The sequence below is a fragment of the Calliphora vicina genome, chromosome 3, assembly GCF_958450345.1.
Source record: "Calliphora vicina chromosome 3, idCalVici1.1, whole genome shotgun sequence".
NCBI classification, from domain to species: Eukaryota; Metazoa; Arthropoda; class Insecta; order Diptera; family Calliphoridae; genus Calliphora; species Calliphora vicina.
Window position 1 is genome coordinate 44,719,760 of NC_088782.1, and position 24,183 is coordinate 44,743,942.

The 24,183-nt window shown below is 27.5% G+C and overlaps 1 protein-coding gene across 1 annotated transcript in view; it reads left to right on the forward strand.

Annotated features, from left to right (window-relative positions):
- Positions 1–4,789: 4,789 nt before the first annotated feature.
- Positions 4,790–24,183, forward strand: part of LOC135955920 (paramyosin, long form) — a 45,075-nt gene continuing 25,681 nt past the window's right edge. Inside the window, exons 1-4 of the mRNA XM_065506345.1 lie at positions 4,790–5,191; positions 5,922–5,978; positions 18,430–18,516; positions 19,587–19,753. Of these exons, the coding sequence (XP_065362417.1) occupies positions 5,069–5,191; positions 5,922–5,978; positions 18,430–18,516; positions 19,587–19,753 (434 nt within the window). The 5' untranslated portion in view covers positions 4,790–5,068. The remainder of the gene's footprint in view (positions 5,192–5,921; positions 5,979–18,429; positions 18,517–19,586; positions 19,754–24,183) is intronic.

The window sequence follows — 24,183 nt, forward strand, 5'->3', positions numbered from 1 at the left end:
TTTTTTTTCAGTGTATGGAAAAGTTTTAATGGTCCCTCCCTCCCTTTTAAGAGTCTTTAAAAATTCGAATCCAAAAAAATTATTTAAATCGGTCCAGCCGTTTGGCTGTAATTAATTATGGCCAAAAAATGGGGAAAATTTCCTATAGTGCATTGGAGGAAAACATCACGCGTATCACTAGCGAGTTACCAGTCGAAATGCTCAAACGAGTCAGCGACGTAGCAACGGCCAACATTTGATAGACATAATCTTCAAAAAATAAATGCCAAAGAATGTTCTGTCAAATGATAATAAACATTCCCCATTAAATTTGAATTTTCTTTAAAAAAGTAGGGAACCTCTAAATAGATCACGCAAACAACAAATCGAGGTAGTCGTGGGTTTTTATTTATATCTCAGCCATTTATGGACCGATTTGATCGAATTCAAATAGCAACTAGAGTGTCCAAAAAATCGGCAAATTTAAAAAACCGGTTTCCGGTTTCACCGAAAACGTGTGTTTTTGAAAAAACCGGTTTTGATTATAATCTTTTTAAAAAACCGGTTTTTGTCTTCAAAAAAAAACAGTTAACCGGTTTATATTAAATTTTTATTTAATATGAAAAAGGTATTTTTAAATTTATTTTTATTTGTGGACGCTAATAGGAAATGTGTTATCAATTGTGTACTAAATCATCGGTAATGTAGCATTTCTGAATTCTTAAGTATCTATCTTTATGTAATTATTTTATATTTTTTACGAAATATTGTCAAATGTTATAATTTTCTATAAAATAAATCAATATTTTTAAAAATGGTACACGCAGAGAAAAAATATAATTGGGCATGGTTACTGTAACCATTTAAATAGTGTTACAAGATTTTTAACAATATTATAGTCACAGTAACTATTTGCATGATTGTGGTAACCATAATATGATTAACTTATGATTCACATGATTGTATCAATCATATATATGGTTACAGTAAAGAAATATATGTTTGTGGCAACCATATTTATGATGAATAATTTTATCATAATATGTTGTTCTCAGATTATGATAAGCCTTAAGCCGAGAGCAACATAATATGATAAATAATTCATCATATGAATGGTTGTCACAAACATATATTTGTTTACTGTAACCATATATATGGTTGATACAATCGTGTGAATCATAAATTAACCATTTTATGGTTACCACAATCATGTAAATGGTTACTGTGACTATAATATAGTTAAAAAACTTGTAACAATATTGAAATGGTTACAGTAACCATGTCCAACTATATTTTTTCTTTGCGTGTATCAAAATTTTTCATAAATATGTTTGAATGAGCTTTAGAAATTATATTTCTTAAAACCGGTTAACCGTATTACAAAAACCGGTTTGACAAAAAACCGAAACCGGTGGAGTTTACAAAATGAAAGAACCAGTTGACCGGTTTTCGGTTTTGGATACTCTAATAGCAACCTAAGATGAACTATAGCGGATTATTATTATAACCATCACATTTGTAAGTTATTTGGAAGCTTCGTAAAATGCATTTCAACAGACTGGCGGACAGGCTATATATACTCCGCAATATATAAAGATCCAGGATATATAAGTATATAGTTTATATGGTCGCAAATAGAAAATGTGGAAACTGCAAAAAATGGAATTACATACTTATTATCGGTGAAATGTGTAAAAATATATGGTTGCTAGATTTATTGATGAAAAAGACATGGCAGGATAGAAAATGCATTCCAATTTAACAAATGTCTTAATTACTTAAAATTGATATTCTTTGAATTATTACAGAGCAATTATAATAAATTAACTCGAGCCAAATTAAAAATTTACATTGAAATTATAAAAACAAAATTTCGAATAATTAACACAAATCTCTATAAGATAAAATGTTTATAACAAATATTAGCAATAAAAAAAATCTATTTCTTCGACTTTTATCGACTAGTTATTAAACTTTTTCGGATAACTTAATCGATTTTCCAACCAAAAATCTATTTCGACTTTTAGGTTTTATTCAGCAAATAGTCGATTGTTCAAACAATATTTATATTGCAGGAAAATTGTTATTGAAAATATTACACTTTTCAATTTCATATTGCATGAGAGGTAGATATGTGAATCTTAACTTTAATTGGCCGTATATCAAATTTCAAAAGTCTTATATAACTTCTTATATTGTTGGCCATTCCACTAAAGCTGGACAGTGGCAGATGAGGTTTCCTTTCCTCCTCCTCATTATAGTTATTATATTTAACATTCAATTTGCTGAAGTACATCCCAGTCAAACAGTGACCGTCGATAATCTCTACCAAAGCCAGCGGAATGTTCGTTGTACCCCAAAAAGTCCCCCACTTTGCCAATGTATCCGCGATATGATTACCCGATAATCATGGTAATCTGATAGCAGAGTCTTTTCTGAGACTGTTTAATAGAAAACATTTTATTGTATTAAGCTCCCAACATTGATAAAATGTTTCACAAAAGAAGCTTAACCTCTATATTCAGCAAATGTTTATTTAAACTTACATGACTTTTTTATAAATACATAATTGAAGGACTTGCTGTAGTAACTCAATAAGCCATAGTTTGATTCTATGATTCTAGTATAAAAAGTTATAAATATATACATATGAGTTCTAGTGGATAGTAATTCAACAAGATCGGTCCAGAACTCTCTGAGTTAGAGGGGGTTAAACTTTGACATTTTTGCCCAGCAGGTGTTTTTTCTTATAAATGTAACTTATTACCTATTGTTCTTAGCAAAATGTGTTTAGAGAGATTTCTTCAATCTTTCGAAAAAAATAATTTAAAAAAAAATTAAAAAATTTTGAAATTTTTTTTCCGAAATTAAAAACTTTTTTGACTTTTTTTCAAAATTGGACGTTTTTTTCTCAAAATAAAGCTTAGAGATTTTCCTTGAAGACCTATTGGTCGCTTAGTGGGATACGAGTTGGATATCTATCAAAGTAAATGTTTTGTAACTCACTACATAAAATGTTGGACTTTTTTTTGCGAAATCAAAAAATTTGTTGAATTATTTTTTTTAAATTGATCATTTTTTAATTTTTTTTTTTTGCTCAAAAGAAAGATTAAGTCCTTTCCTTGAAGTTGGATATCTATCAAAATAAATATTTTGTAACTCAAGACATACAATTTTTGATTTTTTTTTTTGCAAAATGGGCCCTTTTTTATTTATTCTTTTTTTTTTGTTGAAAAAAAGCTTAGTTCTATTCCTTTAAAACCTATTTAGTCGCTTAGTATCCCACTCACATCCCACTAAGCGACCAAAAACCTTTTAAAGGAATCGACATAAGATTTATTTTGTGCAAAAAAAAATTAAAAAATTTTGAAAAAGTTATTGATGTAAAAGAAAAAAATGTAAAATTAAATTTTTTAATTTTTTTTTCGAAAGATTTAAGAAATATCTATCTAAATTATTTGGGACACATTTTGCTAAGAACAATGGATGAGAAAAAACGCATGTTTGGCCAAAATGTCTTACTCAGAAAGTTCGGAACCGGTGCTAATTTCATCCCGATCGGAAGACATCATGAAATGCCTCATATACAAAATTAATGAAAATATTATAAAAATAACTTAACAAATCGTGTGGCTTATCGAGTTATTGCAGCAAGCCCTTAAATTGTAAATAATATAAAATCTTTCAATAAAATTCAATAAAACCACATTACTATTAGGTTTTAATTGAAACGAGGTACCAATGTATGAAAAGCACAAATTCTACAGTGTTAATTTTGTTTAAAAATTGTTTCCATAACTTTAAAATATGTGCTCAAACTTTTATAAAACTAAAAACAACACTTGTTAATAATTGAATGCATAATTGATTAATATCTATCAAACTCCCAATTAAACTAAGAAAAATTTCACTAAAATTGTTAAGTGCATCAGCCACTCGTTGTAAACACAACTTTATAGAAACCATAAAATGTTTTGTTTATCAAACAACTTTAAAAATCATCAATCAAAATCAACAAGACATGATTTTTCAAAATTTTCAATTTGAATTATTAAAAACAAATAAAAACCAAAAAAATTTAAAGAAAAACGTTGTGTAAACATAAAGATTTCTAGAGCGAGATCAGTAGCAAAAAGAAACAACAAAACACTTCCAAAAGTTCAAAGGAAAATAAGAATTTTAAAGCTATTTTCAAAAAAAAATTCAAATTTTACGCACGTAGGCAAAAAAACAACAAGTAGATATATATACATAGAGATATAGAAACGATTCTTGATATATGGTTAATTACAGGTAAAAACACTCAGAAAAAGTAGGAACAAAAATAATGCTCAACTCAAAATCCAAAGAAATTGAGGAAAGAACAAATCAAAAGAATTTTGAAACTTTTTTTTTGGCTTTATACTCTAAATGAAAAATAAAAACAAGAAAAAAAGGCGAATAAATAAACGGCAATTAACACAAATAGCTAAAGAATATAAAAAAAAAAACCAAGTGTGAGAAGGAAAAAGCGTGAAAAAATCCATTAGAATTAGAAAATGTAACAACAACAATTCAGCTAAGAAATCAGAAATCAAAAACACTCAAATACAACTACAATAATACTCGAACAAACACACAGATACTGGCCAAAGCCAAAGTATCTAAGTGTGTTGCAGTGTGTATGACTGACTGTATGAGCAGGGAAAATGTATGTAAAATATAAGAAAAACTTTTTCTTTGCTTGAGTTTTTGTGTGTGAGGAAAAACCAAAAACCAAAAAAAAAAACTAAAATTTGGGTAGAAATAGACGAAAACATTGGTCATACCGACAATACAACGAAATACTCTTTATTCGAACGACACCGGGATCTCTTGTTCAGTAGATCACCAGCCTTACTCCGACGTTTATTACGAATTTTTCGGTGACTCGGTGACAACTACTTTTTGACTTTTTCTGTTGCGTGCGAAAAGGAAGTAAAAAAAAATACATTTTTTTGGAATATTTTAAAGATTTTAAAACTCTTTAAATATTTAAACGCATACGCGAAACGAAGTGAAAAATATTAAATTAAATTATAATTGAATAATAAAAAAATAATAAACAAAAATGTCTTCATCACAAGCTGTACGTTCATCTAAATACTCTTATAGAGCCACCTCCACTGGTCCAGGTGGAGCTGATATCAACATCGAATATACTGCCGATTTGAGCGCCCTTTCCCGTCTTGAGGTAAGACCTTAAACAAAAAACGGGCCTTCTCTAAAAATTCAAATTCAAATTAAAAAAAAACAAAACCTACTAAAGCACAAGTACTTCCTTGAGCAAAAAACCAAATGGATTTACAAAACAAAAGTGTTTAAATAAAGTGCAATAAATTTAAAAAAAAAAAAACTAAATTGAAAACAGCCACAACTATTTAATTAAAAAAAAAGAAAAAAACAAAATGAAAAACTTATATATTGCACCTTTTACGAAAAACAAAACGTTTAATTTTAAAGAAATTACAACAAAAATAAAATAAGAAAATGTATTGAAAAACTAAAAAAAAACAATAAAATGAAAATGCCACGAACAAATTAAAAGCCATCACCCAACAGCAAGAAAAATATTATGAAATGAGTGCAAAAGTTTTGAAATTAAATATATGCACACATACACACACATACACACACAAACACACACACACTTACTCTAAAAGACTTATATATATACAAATTTAAAAAAGTGTGTGTATGTGGGTATAGAATGAACCAAAAATATTCATAATGCTAAAAAGATGATGATGAAAAATATTTTTTAAAAATGGAATTATTATGTAATCATTTCGAAATTTAATGAAAATGAAAAATATTTATTCAAGTGAATTACTTTCTTTTTATTGAAAAACTTGTGAATTTTTTTTTTTTCTATATTTAAAAAAAATGTGTTTTATAACTCCAGTAATTATTTGTTTTTCCAGGATAAAATCCGTTTACTCCAAGATGATCTTGAAGTTGAACGTGAATTGCGTCAAAGGGTAAGTTTTTCATTCATATGAATTATTATTAAAATTAATTATTGAAAATAAAGAAAATTTGCCTAATATTAAAGGATATATTTAGTAGAAATAGATTATTAATAATCATAATAGAAAATATTGAAAATAATCCTTTAGACAGGATAATAAATGATTGTTAAAAGGATATTTACAATATTGCGCCAAAGTTTATTTCCAAAGGATAAGGGATAAATCTATTTTAAGGATAATATTAAATTTACTTTAATATTTTTCCTTCAAATAATAAACTCAAAATGTCTAGGATTTGTTTCAATCCTTTTTTCGATCTCAAGCTCAAAATCATAATAATAAATAATAATTAAAATCGATATATTAAAATAATTAAAAAAATATTTAAAAATAATTCCACATACAACAAATAGTATTGAACTGAGTAGTGTACAGACCTTATGAATAAGATATTTGAACACAATCCGATATTTATAATGTAGAACATGACACAACAATATAAGGTACAATCAGTAGAAAATAAATCCTCAATTATACAATTCTTGTAACGTCAAACAAAAGCAAATATGAAAAAAAATCAAAATCAAAGTTTGACGTTATAGGGATAAATATTGAAAACTTTCCCTAGTGATTCTTCCTTCTAAAATTATTGTATCATGATGTAGAACAAATATTTTTCTTCAAATTTAGCTAAAAATACTAACAAAATAGTCGTATCATTCAAATTGAGAGGTAGAGAAGCAAAAGCAAAAATATCCACTTTTTTAGTTTCTATGATAAATAATAAAATCCTGTATCTCTAAAGATAAAAAACTCAGTATTTTAGTATTAAATAAAGATACATATAAAGAAAGCTTGAACCAAATTCATATAGAGTTTTTCAATCAAATACAATAAGAAATTTGGAAATTGTTGTGTTTGATTTAACCAAATACAAAAAAATAATATGACTTAAAAATGCGGGATATTTTCAACATTTGTACAATATGAATTTATTCAAAGTATTGGCCATAGATCGGAAACTGACGTGTCAAAGACCTAACTCAGTTGTCAAAAACCTATGTAGTGGGAATGTATTAGTAAAAAAAAATACTGTGTAACCTTTTTGAGCAATTTTTTTGATTAAGTTTTTTTCTAGTTGCCGCTCTACGTATATTTTCTCTATGGTATTGGCCACTGTTAGCTATGACATCTTTCTGAGCCAAAAGAACTGCTCATCTTTTAAGGCCAAGATCGAATCTAACCAATATAGGAAAATATGTTTCAAAGTGAAGCGTATCCCAGAAAGAGTGTTTTGCATCGATCGAAACAAATAGTAATCGAATGGGGGAAGGTCTGGACTATAAAGCGGTTGAGGCAAAACTTCCCAACCACTTCCTTCTAAATACTCTTTAACAGGTATTGCAACATAAGGCCGAGCATTGTCATGATGGAATATTACGGTTTCATGTCTGGCCACTTTTCGTCCAATTCTGACTTCAAACTAAACAGTTCCATTCGATACAGGTTCCCTGTGATGGTCTGGCCAGATTTGCTCCCACCAAATACAGGGAATTACTTTAGAGCCATGGATATTTGACTTTGGTGTAGATTCGGTTGATTGGCTGGGCTTCACATACGATATTTTACGATTCGGGTTATCGTAATGGTTCCATTTTTCATCGCAAATAATGATTCAGTGCAAAACTGATTTTCTTTTATAGCGTTCAAGCAGCATTTTGGACATGCAATATCGTCTTCTAAAGTCTCTCGGTTTCAATTCCCAGCTTTTGGAGTAGCTCCCAATGATTTTGCAAGCTCTTCATGGAGTAATGCCTCCAATTCTTGGTCTTCGGTATTTATCTTTCGTGTCAAAATCACTAATTCTGAACCGTACAAACCATCTCTACACGCAGAGAAAAAATATAATTGGACATGGTTACTGTAACCATTTAAATAGTGTTACAAGATTTTTAACAATATTATAGTCACAGTAACCATTTACATAATTGTGGTAACCATAATATGGTTAATTTATGATTCACATTATTGTATCAACCATATATATGGTTACAGTAAACAAATATATGTTTGTGGCAACCATATTTATGATGAATAATTTTATCATAATATATTGTTCTCAGATTATGATAAGCCTTAAGCCGAGAGCACCATAATATGATAAGTCCTTCATCATATGAATGGTTGTCACAAACATATATTTGTTTACTGTAACCATATATATGGTTGATACAATCATGTGAATCATAAATTAACCATATTATGGTTACCACAATCATGTAAATGGTTACTGTGACTATAATATAGTTAAAAAACTTGTAACAGTATTGAAATGGTTACAGTAACCATGTCCAATTATATTTTTTCTCTGCGTGTAGGATGTTGAAACATATTCACCATATGTTTCGGTGAGCGATCGGTGTGCTTGAGAGGAATTTCTCTTAAAATACTGCCAGAATTGTTGTATCTTTCAAATGTGATATGATCACATACATCTTTTTAACATGATTCAAAGTTTTATAACTATATTAGGTCTACTGCAACCATATTATGTTACAATTAACATGCACATGACTCGATCATATATTAGATTGCAGCAATCATGTCAATGGTAATTTGGTTTACAGTGGACATAGTATCTTATCATGTAAAACATGTCTGGAATCATATCGAAAACTTGTTTATCTCTGCGTCTAGTATCAAAAATCGCTAAGGCCAGGTAAGGTATTAACTTTTAAACATAGCTTAATCAAAGATAAAATTTAATTTTGTTTAGTATGAAAAAAAATATATTTAAACCTTAACTATGTTTAAAATGTTGATATCTTACCCGGCCGAAATCATTTTTGTACCAATATTTCCATACTACAGATTTTGAAAGGTTGACATTTGATTTAATTGATTAGATTATCAAGGGAACTACCAAGTTATTTTTTTATAAGGCAGCATGATCAGAAAATAAAATTTCCATGTATCTGATCTTATAATACTCATAGCATGTAGTTGGTAATTTTTTAAGGAATTACAATAATTAAAACTCAATTTATGAATACGATTATTGTAAGTTGTATAAGAAAACAGCATCATTTAGATGAGACTTTTAACTTATCAGTCCCAAGTGAATGACAGAAGAAAAACAAGCTAAAGCTGAACAACATATGATTTACTGCTTCAATTGCAAATTAAAATATATTTATTTTCACAGTTGTTATAAATCATTTGTTAAATAGATTCTTTTAATTTTTTTCTAGCAAATGTCATTCACTTAAAACTGATAGGCTAAAAGTCATTTGTGATTCATCTAAAAATTATGACATTTGCATACAACACTCAATAATCATACGAAAATGAAAATGAAAATCCGCATATATAGAATATTATTTTCTAATATAAATGAATCTTTGATTAATAAAATTCATATGCTATTGTAAGGTCAAATAACATACGACTTATACGTCTATACAACAAAATATATACAACAACTGTAAATTGAACAAATGTTTCTTTAGAAGAAGCCAATAATTTTTTCTTAACAAACATTTTTGTTTGCCCGAAGATAACGAAAATTGCAGTTCATTATTTAAATGAATACTATAAGGAAAGAATTTAGTTCAACAATCATAAATTTTCCGTTTTATATTCAAATCTCTTTTTATTCATGTCCAAATCTGTTTCACAATTGCTATTTCTTCAAAAGTTTCTACAAGTTTCCAAATCAAATAAAGAATTTGATATAACAATTTCTACAAGTTTCCAAATCAAATAAAGAATTTGATACAAAAAATTTAACATAAACATTTCATTAAATTAAATAAAAATAAATTGTTAATTAAAAAACACCCACGCCCATGATGATGGATACATATAAATTCTCATAAATCTCTTGAAATAAAATTCAATTGGGTACATTTAAGAAACACAATATACAAATGAGCTTATTTCTGTATGAGTTAATTTCCATAAAACTTAAACAAAATTGATGTCAATGGTTTACAACAGATAAACACAAACTCCCCTTGCTAGAAAACACCAAGTAGTTTAGTGGTCACTTTACTAACCACCTTTTCTATAGTCTTTCAAACATAGTTTATTGGAATCTATTGGCATTTTGCTAAGGTGGTTAATAAACTAACCACCTCATTCGAGAATATAACATTTGAATGGAGTGATTTTTTATGTTTTGATTTATTTTTTTTATAATAAACTAACCTTGGTTCATGTAAAAATGCAATAGTTTTGATGGTTAATATAGCAAATCCCTTTCATGTAAAGAATTAGTACTAGAACCTGTTTCTCCCATCAAGCAACCTGAAACTATGGCTATCTTTTAAGGGATTTTTTGAACAGATCTCTAATGTCAGGGATTCAGTCACCTGACTAGTTCTGTTTAAGATCCCTTCCTTCATATTTTTTATAATATTGAGTGGTAAATATATAAAAAAAATCTAATTTTTTTTCTTCTGTTAATTCCGAAAAAAAATCAGTTCTAGTTGCTCACATTATTAACACAAATAAACATTTCCGACTTTATCGTATGAAAACAGTCATACGACTAGTTATATATCGATTTCATTCTGTCAAATAGAACTAGTCATGAGACTGGTTACTTCGTTTAGGTTAGGAACCGGTTCTAGAATTCCAAAAGAGCAAAGAATTAAAACCATTTAAATAATTTTGACTTTACCATGCTTAGTCTGCTTTTACACACAGCAAGTTTACTTGAAGCAAGTCTCTTCGATTCCCTTTTAAACTTGCTCGACTCTTTACACACAGCAAGTCTGTGTTCAATTTTGTATGTCAAAACCTAATAGACGCCATAGTGAAAATGAGAAAACAAAAGAGAATTGAAGAGACTTGCCAGTACAAGCAAGTGTGTACCCATCTTCTTTCTTCTTGCCTCTCTCTCCTATAAACTCTAGACTTGCGCAAGAAAACTTGCCCTGTGTAAAAGCAGACTTAAAACACACATAAACCATACATAATAGATCGGAAACTCTCCTGTCAAAGACCTAACTCAGTTGTCAAAAGCCTAAGAGAAAGAAAAAAAAAACTATGTGTGATTTTTGTTTTTTTTTCTATTGAAGTTTCCGCTCTATGTGTATTTATTTATGGCTTAAACATTCAGTAGAAAAGGAGTTAGGCTTCCATATTACATAGTAATCTCCCCCTAACTGACAAGTTGTTCATATATTTTTATAAACCAAAAACTTTCACTAGTTTACCTTTACAAATGCAATAAATTCTACAGTAATTAAGGAATTTCTATTGTTCAAACAAAATGTCACCTTAACAACAAAAGCAAAAGAAACAAAGATTCAAATTTTGTTTTCATTAGCAAATTCGTATAAATTTCAAGCAAAATGTTTGCATTTTTTTCTAAGAACCACAGACAACAGCAAACAACAACGAAAATGGCCAATTTGCAAAAAAAAAGAAGAAAAAATAAAGAAAAAGGGGCGTCTAAAATTAAATTACCCTTGCGTTTTAGTTAAACCATGATGATAAAATGATAATGTTGTGCATTGAACTTCAATTCATTTCTACTATTTATCTTGATAAAAAGCATAGAGATAGATAGAGATGTTGAGAATTTCACATGAATTCAAACTAAAAGAGAGACAAAAAAAAAGTACTCAATACTCAAGAATTTATAATCAACTTTATCACAAAAACTTTACGCCAAAATCGAAGAAAACTAAACGATAAATAGCATTTGAAAACATAATAGTAGGAAAGAAATCAAGATTTTCTTTTTTACTTATATGCTAAAATTGTTGCTGCAATTTCTTACTAAATTAGTGTTTTCTCTTTTTTTGATTTTTTAAGCATTTGAAAAGCAACATAAAAATTGTTTGTCGCCGCCGCCGCCACGCATTTACGTCGTAATATGTTAACGCCACAATCTAAGTACTTACAGACTATACATATGTATGTATTTGATTGTAATGTGTTGCATGCCACACAAAAACAAAATAAATACAGATAGATAGAGAAGAAAAAAAAACAACATTAGTTTCTTACAAATTTAGAAAATATTTTTGGCCTGGGCCAGAAATAAATAATAATAAAACTAAACAACACTAATAATAAGACTAAATAAATATGCAAGTGAACATTCTTTAGGAAAATGTAGGCTGTTAAATATTTATAAAAAAAAAATATTAGAGAAACAGGAAGTGCCTTATTTTGACACCCTCATGAATATTATTTGGATCTTAATCAAAAGTACCTATTTTTCATTTACTTAATTTTTTCATAGTTTCTTTTTTTTAATTTTTTTTTTATTTCCGACTTTAAACTGGCGTAATAGCAGCTTTTTAATCCAGCCTTTTTAATAAAATAAATAACTCAAAAATATTTATATTAATCATACGTCCCTCATGTTTTGCTCACATTTGCATTACTCATACGCCACCGAATTTATAAGTTCAATTTCGACACCTTGTCTTCGGGCTTTATTAAAACAGGCTGGTTAAAAATTAAATTATCTTTAATTATCCTCTAATTTGTCTATCATTGTACCTATTTCAAAATTATCAGTAGCTTAGAATTTAAATTTTAATGGACATAATTTCATTAGCAGAAAGGTAATATAAAATTGTGTAAAAAATGTAATATTAATGCAAAGGGCAGCATTTTTAGAGACAAGAAAATGCCTTTATTTATAAATAATAGGACCCTAGGACCCTGAAAGGCAACATTTTCACTCCGTAAGAAAAATTAGGGTAACATTCATGAAAAGGGCAACATTTTTAGAGACCAGAAAATGCCTTTATTTATAAATAATATGACCCTACATCTAATATGATATTTTGAATGCATGTTAGTCGCTGAAGGGCAACATTTTCACCCCGTAATAAAAAATTTTGTAAAAAATGTAACATTAATGCAAAGGGCAGCATTTTTAGAGACAAGAAAATGCCTTTATTTAAAAATAATATGACCCTACATTTAAAATGATTTTCTGAATGCAACTCAGTCGCTGAAAGGCAACATTTTCACTCCGTAAGAAAAATTAGGGTAACATTCATGAAAAGGGCAACATTTTTAGAGACTACAAAATGGTTTTATTTATACATAATATGACCCTACATCTAAAATGATTTTCTGAATGCATATTAGTCGCTAAAAGGCAACATTTTCAGCCCGTTATAAAAATGATGGCAAAAAATGTAACATTCAAGCAAAGGGCAAAATTTTTAGAGACAAGAAATTGCCTTTATTTATCAATAATATGACCCTACATCCAAAATGCTTTTCTGAATGCAACTCAGTCGCTGAAAGGCAACATTTTCACTTCGTATGAAAAATTAGAGTAACATTCATGAAAAGGGCAACATTTTTAGAGAATAGAAAATGGTTTTATTTATCAATAATATGACCCTATATCTAAAATGATTTTCTGAATGCATATCAGTTGCTGAAAGGCAACATTGTCACCCCGTAATAAGAATTAGGGCAGAAAATGTAACATTAATACAACATTAATGCAACATTTTTAGAGAGTAGAAAATTACTTTAATTTATAAATAATATGACACTGCTCAATTTTTCATTAGCATCCACATAAAAAATTCACACATTTGATAAAATCTTTGTCAGTCTGACTATTGACTAAATGATGGAGAAAGGTTTTGTTGCCAATTGAATGATTAAAAACTTAATATCCATTAATGGCCATTTCTGTCAGTTATTCAGCTTGTGATGTGAAAATATAGCTATACATCATGTCTTAACTGTTGACCTAGACCTAAATTTAACTGAACAAAAGACACTTCTTGAAGTTTTCAATGCAACCTTAAGAAATTTTAAAAAAATTTCGCCCTTTACACAAAGAATTCTTTCTGAAATCCAATCAAGCATTTTTTCGTTCAAACTATTTTAAAATATTCAGATAACATAATTGGTCAATTCACAAGGTCTCTTATCATGTCATATTGTCATAATGTCCTAATATTTCACAATGTGTTTTATTGCTTTTCAAGTAAAAAATGTCCTAAAATAATACTCTATGTTTGCTATGTTTATTGTATTATCGTAACCAACCAGCAGAGACCTGCGCCGAATGCCTAAGAATCGGTTAAGCCGAGCTGCCGAGTCGTGATATATTAGGACATTATGACAATATGACTGATAAGAGACCTTGTGAATTGATCAAATGTTTATAAACATGTTTGGATATGACTTTTATCAATATGTTGATCAATGACCTTAATCATTGAAAAACCAGTTCATTCTTGAAATATTTGTATGGCAATTTGTAATTATTTCGCATATTACTTAGCTTTGAAACGACTCAAATTGCTGCAACATGTTGACAAACATTATGGATTTGAAACATGTTGCTGGCTGAAAAATTCTTACAAATCATTGAAAAAAACTTATCCAGCTAATTTTGTCTCATTATCAATGCAGCTGCTAATTACTTAGTATTTTTTAAGCAACAAACATGTTGCAGAAATATCATAGCTGCTAATCATTGAAAAATTAGTTCATTCATACAATGTTTATAACAAATTATAGAAGTTTTTTAAACAAACATTTATTTTTTAATAAAATATTATTTATTTTATAGAATTTTTAAAATTTTAAAGATTACTTTCAAAAAACATATGTTGCAGCAACATGTTTTGCAAAATTATTGCATAAAAACATGTTGCTGGCCAGAAACAAGTTTATTCATTAAGTATTTGTATAAACAGAACTGCTGCTTTATAGCATTTATTGCATAGAGTGCATTAGTTTATATTGAAACAACTTATCTGAAAGCAACATGCTTATCAACATTGTTGCATTGTAACATGTTGTTGGCCGACCAAATTCTTACAAATTATTGAGAATCGAGTTTATTCATACAAAAATTGTTAGAAATTTTGTATAACTTTTGTTATTTTATAGATATTTTTAATTTTTTTAAAGATTATTTAGGAACAAGTTATCTTGCAGCAACATGTTTACCAAGATGTTTGCCAAATTCTTGCAAATCGTTGAAAACAAGTTGTGTTATAAAATATTATGAAGCAATTTGTTTGTATGTTTAAAAACGGCTTGATTTAGATTATTGCCTTGCAACATGTTGTTGTTTCTAAAATTCTTAAAATTCAAGAAAAAACAATTTCATTTCACACTATTTGTTTTCTTTATTTACTTTTCTGTGTAAAACAACTTATATTTTAAAAAATGTCTCATGTTGACAAGTTTTTGTTAACATGTTTAGCAACACAATTGTATTGAGACATAGTGTTTGTTGGAAAATTCATACCTGAACATCTTAGCTTATGACTTTTGTCAATATGTTGATCAAGATTAAGTTCATTGAAATGGAAATCTTTATTTATATCATTTTGGCAAATCATTAAAAAACAATTCCATTCAAATATTTGTAAGAAAATTTGTAATTAGTTCGCATATTACTTAGTTTTGAAGCAACTCATATTGCTGCAACATGTTGACAATACTCTGGCTGACAATTTTTCTGCAATATGTTTATTTCATTATAAATACAATACAAAAGTTGTTACAGATGTATGTAGGCTTGTTTAGCAACAATTAATACTTTAGCAACATGATTATAAACAAAATTTTAGCAAATAATTTTTATATTTCTAATAAATTGTTATTTGAATGAAGGTTTCAAATGAACGGATATATAGAAAGGCCCTAACTAATATTTTTAAGCCCATATTTTAGTTCTATAAATTTAGAGTTAGGTCCTTTTTACGAGTTAGGTCCTTTTTATGATAAATTAAAAAGAATGTTTCTGTTTAAGTTTATAATTTCTAAATATTCGTTTCTTTCAAAAACATTATCTATTTTTAAACACAACACCTTCATTAGTTGTCACCAACTGATTCATTTAGACAATATGAGGAAATTTAAATTTATCCTTATCTATGATCTTTAATATAATATTGAAGATTAAGAAAATCTTTCAACATCTCTCAAATACTAAATAATCTTTTCATTTGAAACAAACTAAAAAAAAGAAAAACTAATTTATAATACTCATAAATTTTTGTTTTGAAAGAATACATAATAATATTTTGAAACAAAAATTTTTAAAAAATTCGTGTGTTTCGCAATGACTCACTAAACTACATTTATGTATGTACAATATATATATTTATGTATTTGAAAATCTATCTTTGCCATGTGTCATCATGGGTTTATTTATATATAGAAAGACACTAATTCAAAAAATGATTTTTTCTGAAAATGTGTTCTTTTTGATTTTTTTTTTTGCTTTTAAATATTAAAATTTTAAATGTGTTAATAAAATTCAAGGAAACATTTTAATGAATATTATGGGTACGAATTATGTATATGTACATAATTAAAAGTTACAGCAGGAATATATACACATGAAAATAATTAGCATTAATAAGTTTTTTTTAAATAAAATTCTAAAGAATTTAGTAATTAAATCAAATTGGTACCCAGAAATCGGTTAATAAAATTTTTAGAAATTTTAAAACTTATTATATTTTAGATTTGAGTGTATTTAATAATTTGTAATTAGAGAATCATTTCTCAGATTGAAAAATAATCTCTAATGTTGCTTTTAAATTAAGTTAGAATGCAGCATATATTTCAAAATCAAAATCGTTTAAATTTACATTGAAAACAAACGAATTTTTGTTGTCAAAACCAAAATTTTGTAAAAGCAACTAAAAGCTTCAGTTGAGGCAATCGAATAGCAGGAAACTAAAAAAAAAGCAATTGTGTAACTTATGTTTTAATTGAACTTGTGTATATTTGAATTATCTACTGTCAAAACATTTAAAACAAACGAATTTTTGTTGTCGAAACCAATATTTTGTAAAAGCAACTAAAAAAATTCAGTTGAGGCAAACGAATAGTAGGAAATTAAAAAAATTCAATTGTGTAACTTATGTTTTAATTGAAGTTGTGTATATTTGAATTGTCTACTGTCAAAACAATTAAACCAAATGAAATTTTCTTTTCTCGAAACCAAAATTTTGTAAAAGCAACTAAAAAATTCACTTGAGGCAACCGAATAGCAGGAAATTAAAGAAATTCAATTGTGTAACTTACGTTTTAATTAAAATTATGTATATTTTCATTATGTACTATCAAAACTGTACCTAACTGTCAAAACTGACAGCTGTTTAAGCCAATATATAACCATTTGACCTCTATTGAGATGATTTTCCATCCGGAAATCATATCTATTTTATTGATACCCCCTAACAAATAAACAATTTCAAATATTTCCTACAAATTCTAACTAAATAAACCACAAATTTATTTTTATTCCACAAAAAAAACTTAACAATTGCAAATTCCTAATAATATTTCTTACCTTTTGCTAAACACTAAAATTCCTTAATTTATTTAGGCCATTTCATTCGAATATAATTAAATTTCTCATTTTTTCTGTTGCTTTTGTTGCTGCTTTCTACTTATTGGTTTTAATTAGTAAATTTAGCAAAAAAAAAAGAAAAATGCAGATCTTGTTCTCTGGCAACTGCAATTTGCGCGGCCGGTCAGCAAATGTGCAACAAAATGTGGTGCGTTTGGAAATTGTAGTTCAGTTCATAGTTGTTCTTGTTGTTTTTGTTATTGTTTATGTACCGTTTAATGTGATTTTCTTGGCATTTTGCCTTTAATTTTGCTGAGCTGTTTTTCTCAGTGATGCGTAGCAAAAACATCTTTTTGCTTCGTTTTTTTTATCTTTCTCGTATGATTTATATCTGAACATGTTCATAAACAACAAACTGTTCAGGTCTATTTGAATCAATAAAAAAAATGAAAAAAAATTTTAAATTATTTTCGAAAAAATATTAAAATTTTATAGCGAAAAAAAAATATGTGTGTTAATAATTTCAAAATTTATTTTGATAGTTAGAGGACTAGTAAAAGTCAATATTTAGATTTGAAAAAAAAATTCAAATTAATTAAAATATTTATAAAATTTGTTTATGATATCCTTAAGTGTACCTTTTTAGAATAGAAAACTTTCAATACAGAATTCTAGATATTTCAAGTTTAGCTTCTTAATATCAGAAATCTATAAATTGTTTACAATATTTCCTAAAAAGGAAGCCCAAATCTATACAACTTCTAATTACTCCCACAAATATGCAACACTTTTTGTATAGAAAGTAATTATTTATGTTGTATTGCATAAATATCAGGCGAAATCATTCTTAAAATTTAACTTTATAGTACTGAAAATATTCCCTTGAAAGAAGCCTTTAAATTCCTTACAATATTTCTTAAAAACAATAAAATTATGTTACAAAATGTTATGCATTCTCCCAAACATATGCAACACTTAATTACTCCCAGAAATATGCAACAGTTACTATTTAATTTACACAGTAAGTAATTATTAGATAGCAAAACTTTAATTATTGGCAAATTTTCTTTATTTTTTATAAATTTCTATTGATTTTTAAACAAAAACTAATTTATTATCTTCTTTTTCTATCAATAGATCGAACGCGAGAAAGCCGATCTCAGTGTCCAAGTCATTCAAATGTCTGAACGCCTTGAGGAAGCTGAAGGTGGTGCTGAACATCAAGTAAGTTTAAATTCATTTAAAACAAATTTTCTACTATCTTACCAAAAAATAAAAATAAAGATTTAAGACGCATTTTAAAGAATGAAACAAATTTATAAGGAAAACTTTATTTAAATTTCGTAATTTCAGTAAGTTTTAGTTATTGATTTGAAACTAATGTCAATTAACTAGGGATATCTACTAGGTATTTTAATATTAGTGCTGGTTTACACAAGTCAAGATAACTTGAGCAAGTCTTGAGTTTATAGAAAAGAGAGTAACATCTTTCCAATCTCCTTTCCTCTCTCATTTACAATCATAAGACTTGAGCAAGTAAACTTGACGTGTGTGTACCTTACTGACACAAATAGTTAAACAAAAATAAAAGCCTACTTTTAGGATTTGAAGTTTTAAAAACTTCAATTTAATTTAATGAAACGAATTAATCACAAATCAAATCATTGTAGACTTTCCACTTGCTTTCTGATATCGTTTCTAACTTTACCATACAGTTGCAAAAATTTCAGTAGAACAAAGTCAATAATTAAGAACTGGCTGCTTTGTTCTGCTCAATACTTGACTAAATATTAAAGAAAGTCGGGCAATATCATTCGAGATTAACTGAAGAAAATTTCAAATTAGTTAAACAAATATCCGCAGGTATATTGATTCAACTATTGACAATCTGCTTCTTTGTCCTGCTGACATTTTACTAAATATCCTCAGAGCTTTTGTAATGTAGTCCGCTGGTTCGCAAATGAAATTAGCCAGCTAGAAATTTCTGATTCGTGCTGAATGGAGCCCATAACCTGCTTAATTTCTTATACTTGCTTCAAATGACAATAACCGTAGGTTGTCAATAAAACTAAAAAAATCGTTTAGATTTCCGAGCAACAACATTTTAGATTTGATTTTGTTCCAATGTTGAAAAGTCAGTACGGATCGTAAATATTCAACTGGTTAGTTTTGTATTTATTTTAAGAAATGGTAACCAAATCGTTTAAATAAAATCTTGTATTTCTTTGGTAAGATTTTTTAATTTATTTTAAACAATAATTAACTGAATATTTGATTTTTCCTCTACCAATTAGTTCGAAGCCAATCGCAAGCGTGACAGTGAATTGTTGAAAATGCGTAAAATGCTTGAAGATGTCCATTTGGAATCCGAAGAAACCTCCATGTTGCTTAAAAAGAAGCACAACGAAATTATTGCCGATTTCCAGGATCAAATCGAAATCCTGACTAAATCTAAGAGCAGGTAAATTATAAAAGTCTTCAGATTATTTCTATAAAGAGAAACTAATTTCTAATGAAAAAGATCAATTATTACACTAAGGGTTTAAGAGAAAACAAAAAAAAATAAAGCATACAAAGGAGCTTAAAATTTCCATTGCCTATTTTAAGGCTGGCTTTAATTTTTAAAATTCTTTTATTTTTGTTTACTAAACTGAAACCTTTAGTGTTTTATTGAGCCTTTTTAAATGCTTCAGCTTTTATTTTTATTAAATTGCCTTCATTTTTCATTTAAAATCATTTAGACATTTGTTTATTTTAAAATATCTGTTCATATTTGTTTAGTCATTTTGCTAAAGTGATTAATTTATAAACCAAAAATTCTAAAGCTGTCTGTTCCCCCCCCTATATGGGCCAATGTTGGCCGAGTGCAAATGTATTGAATATTTGTAAAATCTTTTTGTTTATTTATTTAAATGAAAATACTAAACAAGCTAAATAAACATTGTTCCTTAGAAACATTGAATAAGATAAAAAAAAATATTACAAACACCTGTAGACAGGCACAGTGGTTAGGAGAAGGGAAATTAAAATTTTTTGAAATTATTCAAAAAAAATTTAAGATATATTTTTTGTAAAATTGTAATTTCTTGATATAATTGTTTAAATCCCAGTATTAGTTAAATTTGTAAAGCGTAATAGAGTTATATTCACATCCAACTATATTATTTACCCGTTTTTCCCGTTAACTAAACATATTTGGTACCAAAACAGATTTAATACAGTTAATTCCACTTCCTCTCTTTGTCTCTCTGTTTTATGCCAGAGAAAAGAAACACTACTTCTCAATATTTATTAATTTATTGGTATTTTTTAATTGAATCGAACAAATTTTAAATTTGTACTGTTTTTGGTAGATTTTCTAAAAAGAAAAAGTACTATTTTACAGCATTTATTTTGTATATAGTACAAAACCACAATATCATTTTCAACTCAGTTCAGATTTTGTTAGTAAACAGCACAATAGTTGTTGAAAAATCATAAATAATTCCAAATAAGTTTTGATGCGAAATATCACCATTGGTTTTTACAAATGAATCCAAAGAAATGACAAATTGGTACTTCTTGGTAGAATTCTTTCAAGAAAAAGTACCATTTTAAAGCCGGGATTTTATGTAGAGGATACAACAACAATATTTATATGTACTTAAGATTTTGTTAGAGAACATAATTAAAAAGTTTTAAAAAAAATAAATCGATCAATATTATAAATAAGTTTTGGTACTTTTTGTCTCTGAATTGTTAAATAAAAGTACTAAAATTAAGTTATATGAAATAGTTTCTCATATTTTTCTTTAAAATCAAGAAATTTTGATTTAAATTACATACGACATCATCTAAAATCTTCTGTTTGAGACTTAAAAGGGAGTACTTTTCTCTTAAGCCTAAATATTGTTCAAATTGTCCTTATTTAGGGGCTGCATGGTCTATATTTTACTGCAACCCATGAAAACGATCAATTGTAATTCTACTTATTCAGTTCCCTTAAACATAATCTTTAGTCCAGATTCTTAGGACTTGATAAGAATACATCACATCAGCCAATGAAGCCAAATGATCTCTCTGTCGCTCTGATTTTGTTTTGTATAATTTTCTCATATAAAAAGATCGAAATGTCAACTCTCTGGCCAAAATGATGGTCATAAACACTTGTTAGACAAATTTAATCTTTTGCCAACAAATTTATTCGAAAGACTTAAGACTTAATCTAATCTAAGACTAAGTAAGAACCTACGATTGAAGCTAATCTAGGACTGTATAAAGGCATATAATTGAAGTTAATCTATGATTTTGTAAAGACTTATGATTGATGCCAATTTAAGACTTTATATAGGCATAGGATTGAAGCTAATCTAGGACTGTATAAAGACCTATGATTGAACAAACCGAAGACTGTATAAAGACCTATGATTGAAGCTAATCTAGAACTGTATAAATGTCTAAGACTGTATAAAGACCTAAGATCGAAGCTAATCTAGGACTGTATAAAGACCTATGATTGAAGCTAACCGAAGGCTGTATAAAGACCTATGATTGAAGTCAATCTAAGACTGTATAAAGACCTACGATCGTAGCTAATCTGGACTGTATAAAGACCTATGATTGAATCAAACCGAAGACTGTATAAAGACCTATGATTCAAGCAAACCGAAGACTGTATAAAGACCTACTATTGAAGCTAATCTAGAACTGTATAAATATCTATGACTGTATAAAGGCCTATGATTGAAGCTAATCTAGGACTGTATAAAGACCTGCAATTAAGGTTTATCTAAGACTGTATAATGATCTAATCTAAGACCCTACTAAGACCTACGAATATATAAAGACATGATTCTAAAGTCTTAATCTCAATCATATGAGGCGTCCAGAGAAATTTGTTGAATATTGGACTTTAAATATTGAGTTGAAACCATTATTTGATCAAAATTTGGTTTTTACAAATGTTTATGTTTATTATGAAAAGTGAACACTCTTCGGTCTATGAAAGTTTAATCAAGTTAAACAGCCTCAACTGAGAAACATTAGGTTCAGACAGAAGTAATTTCGGCTTCACTCTTAAATGTTTCATTTCAAAATTGCAACAAATTTTACTTTTATATCAAAATTTCCAAAAGGGTTCAATTTATTTCATGTTCAAATACTGAAAAACAATTCATAGAACTTTAATTCTGATTATAGATCATTAAAAGTGATCCCACATAAAATCAAAAAGGCTCCTGGAATTGTTGATCAACATCTGGCCATTTTTTTCTCATATAAAAATACAATCATTAAAAAAAATCTGAAAAATCCTTCCAATCACAGAAAACTGATCAAATACTGTATTTGGGAATCAAATATTCCTCCAGTCTCTATATGATTGTTGAAACTTTAAAATGCTCTATTTTAATAATTCAAAAACCTAGTTTAATGAAATCTTAGTCTCAATTCTGACAGAATCTTTATTTACATAAAGTACTTTATTTAAAAACTATTAAAATCCGTTTTAAAAAGAACTTAAACTCCCCCACCTTTAAATTTCTTATGTACAACATTTGAAATACAATAAGAAATTTTGTTTAATAAAATAATAAGAAATTAATGTTTATTCCAAATTTTACATTGTTCTAAAATATTCCAAAATAAACATTTTTCTATCGGTAGGCAAACATTTCAAAATAAAAATGTTTAACATGGCGGCTCATATTTCCAAAGATCTAAAAATATTTTGTTTAAATATTAAATCAAATAAAACAGCTATAATAATTTAAAATTCAAGGCCAATCTTTGTGGTAATAAACAAAAGAAATATATGATTGTTCTAGTTTAAAACCCCTGCCTGCCCCTTTCAACTTGTCCAACATACTCATGTATTTTGAAATAAAATCTAAAAATTTTGTTAAACAATTGAAATAATTTATTTTATGGATTTTATTAAAATTTTCATCCAAAAGAAAAACAGAAAAGATCATTTACAGTTTTCACTCAATATCTGTTTGTTGGAAATTTCAAGAGTTTGCGCAATTTAAAGAAAATTTTAAAATTCTATATACACTCTAATTAACACCCCACACCCATTAAAATTTTGATCTTTATATGAAAATTGTTAATGAGTAGACACCATTATTTCATTTGAAATATCAACAAAAAGCTTTCAACACTCACGCAAAAAAGCTGTAAAGAGTAAAGCTCTTTTTTTTTGTGTTATATACCTCAAGATATTTCAAAATCTTTTTTTTGTTTAATTGTTTTTGTATTTTTAAATGTTTAAATATATAGAAATCTTTTTTCATTTCTTTATCTACCTTCAAATTCTCTGTTTATTTTACACAGCCAGCTAAAGAATATATCTATATAAAATGAAAAAAATCAGTTTTGTTTAAAATATTCCCAGTGTGTTTTTTCTCCGTTGAAAAACCTCCCAAATATGTCTTTTATATAGAAATTGTTTTTATTTTTCTTTGTGTCGAAAGACCAAAAATATTTTAATATTTTTGTTTTCAATATTGTTGTCTCTTTTTGTTTTTCTATATTTTACCTTTATGGAAATTTGATACTTGTTGTTTTTATACATAAATTCCACGTAAAAAAAAATTAAATTTTTAAAAATATTTCTCTTCTTTTTTCTACACCTAATTGTGTGTATGTGTTAAATATGAGTTCAGTTTTTCATTTCAATATTTTCACTCAAAACAATATTGAAATATCTCAGTAGGTGTTTAAGACAAACAAAAAAGAACTCATTGCCGTTTGTCTTTATAATGGGTTACCAGGGCGTAATCCTCATTTATGACGTTATTTGTTTTTTTTTCTGCTTTTAATAATTCATTAAGATTATCTATATATATCTACATATTTTGTTTGTTTTTAGTTATTTTTAAATTTATTTATTTTTTTATCATCCTCATGCAT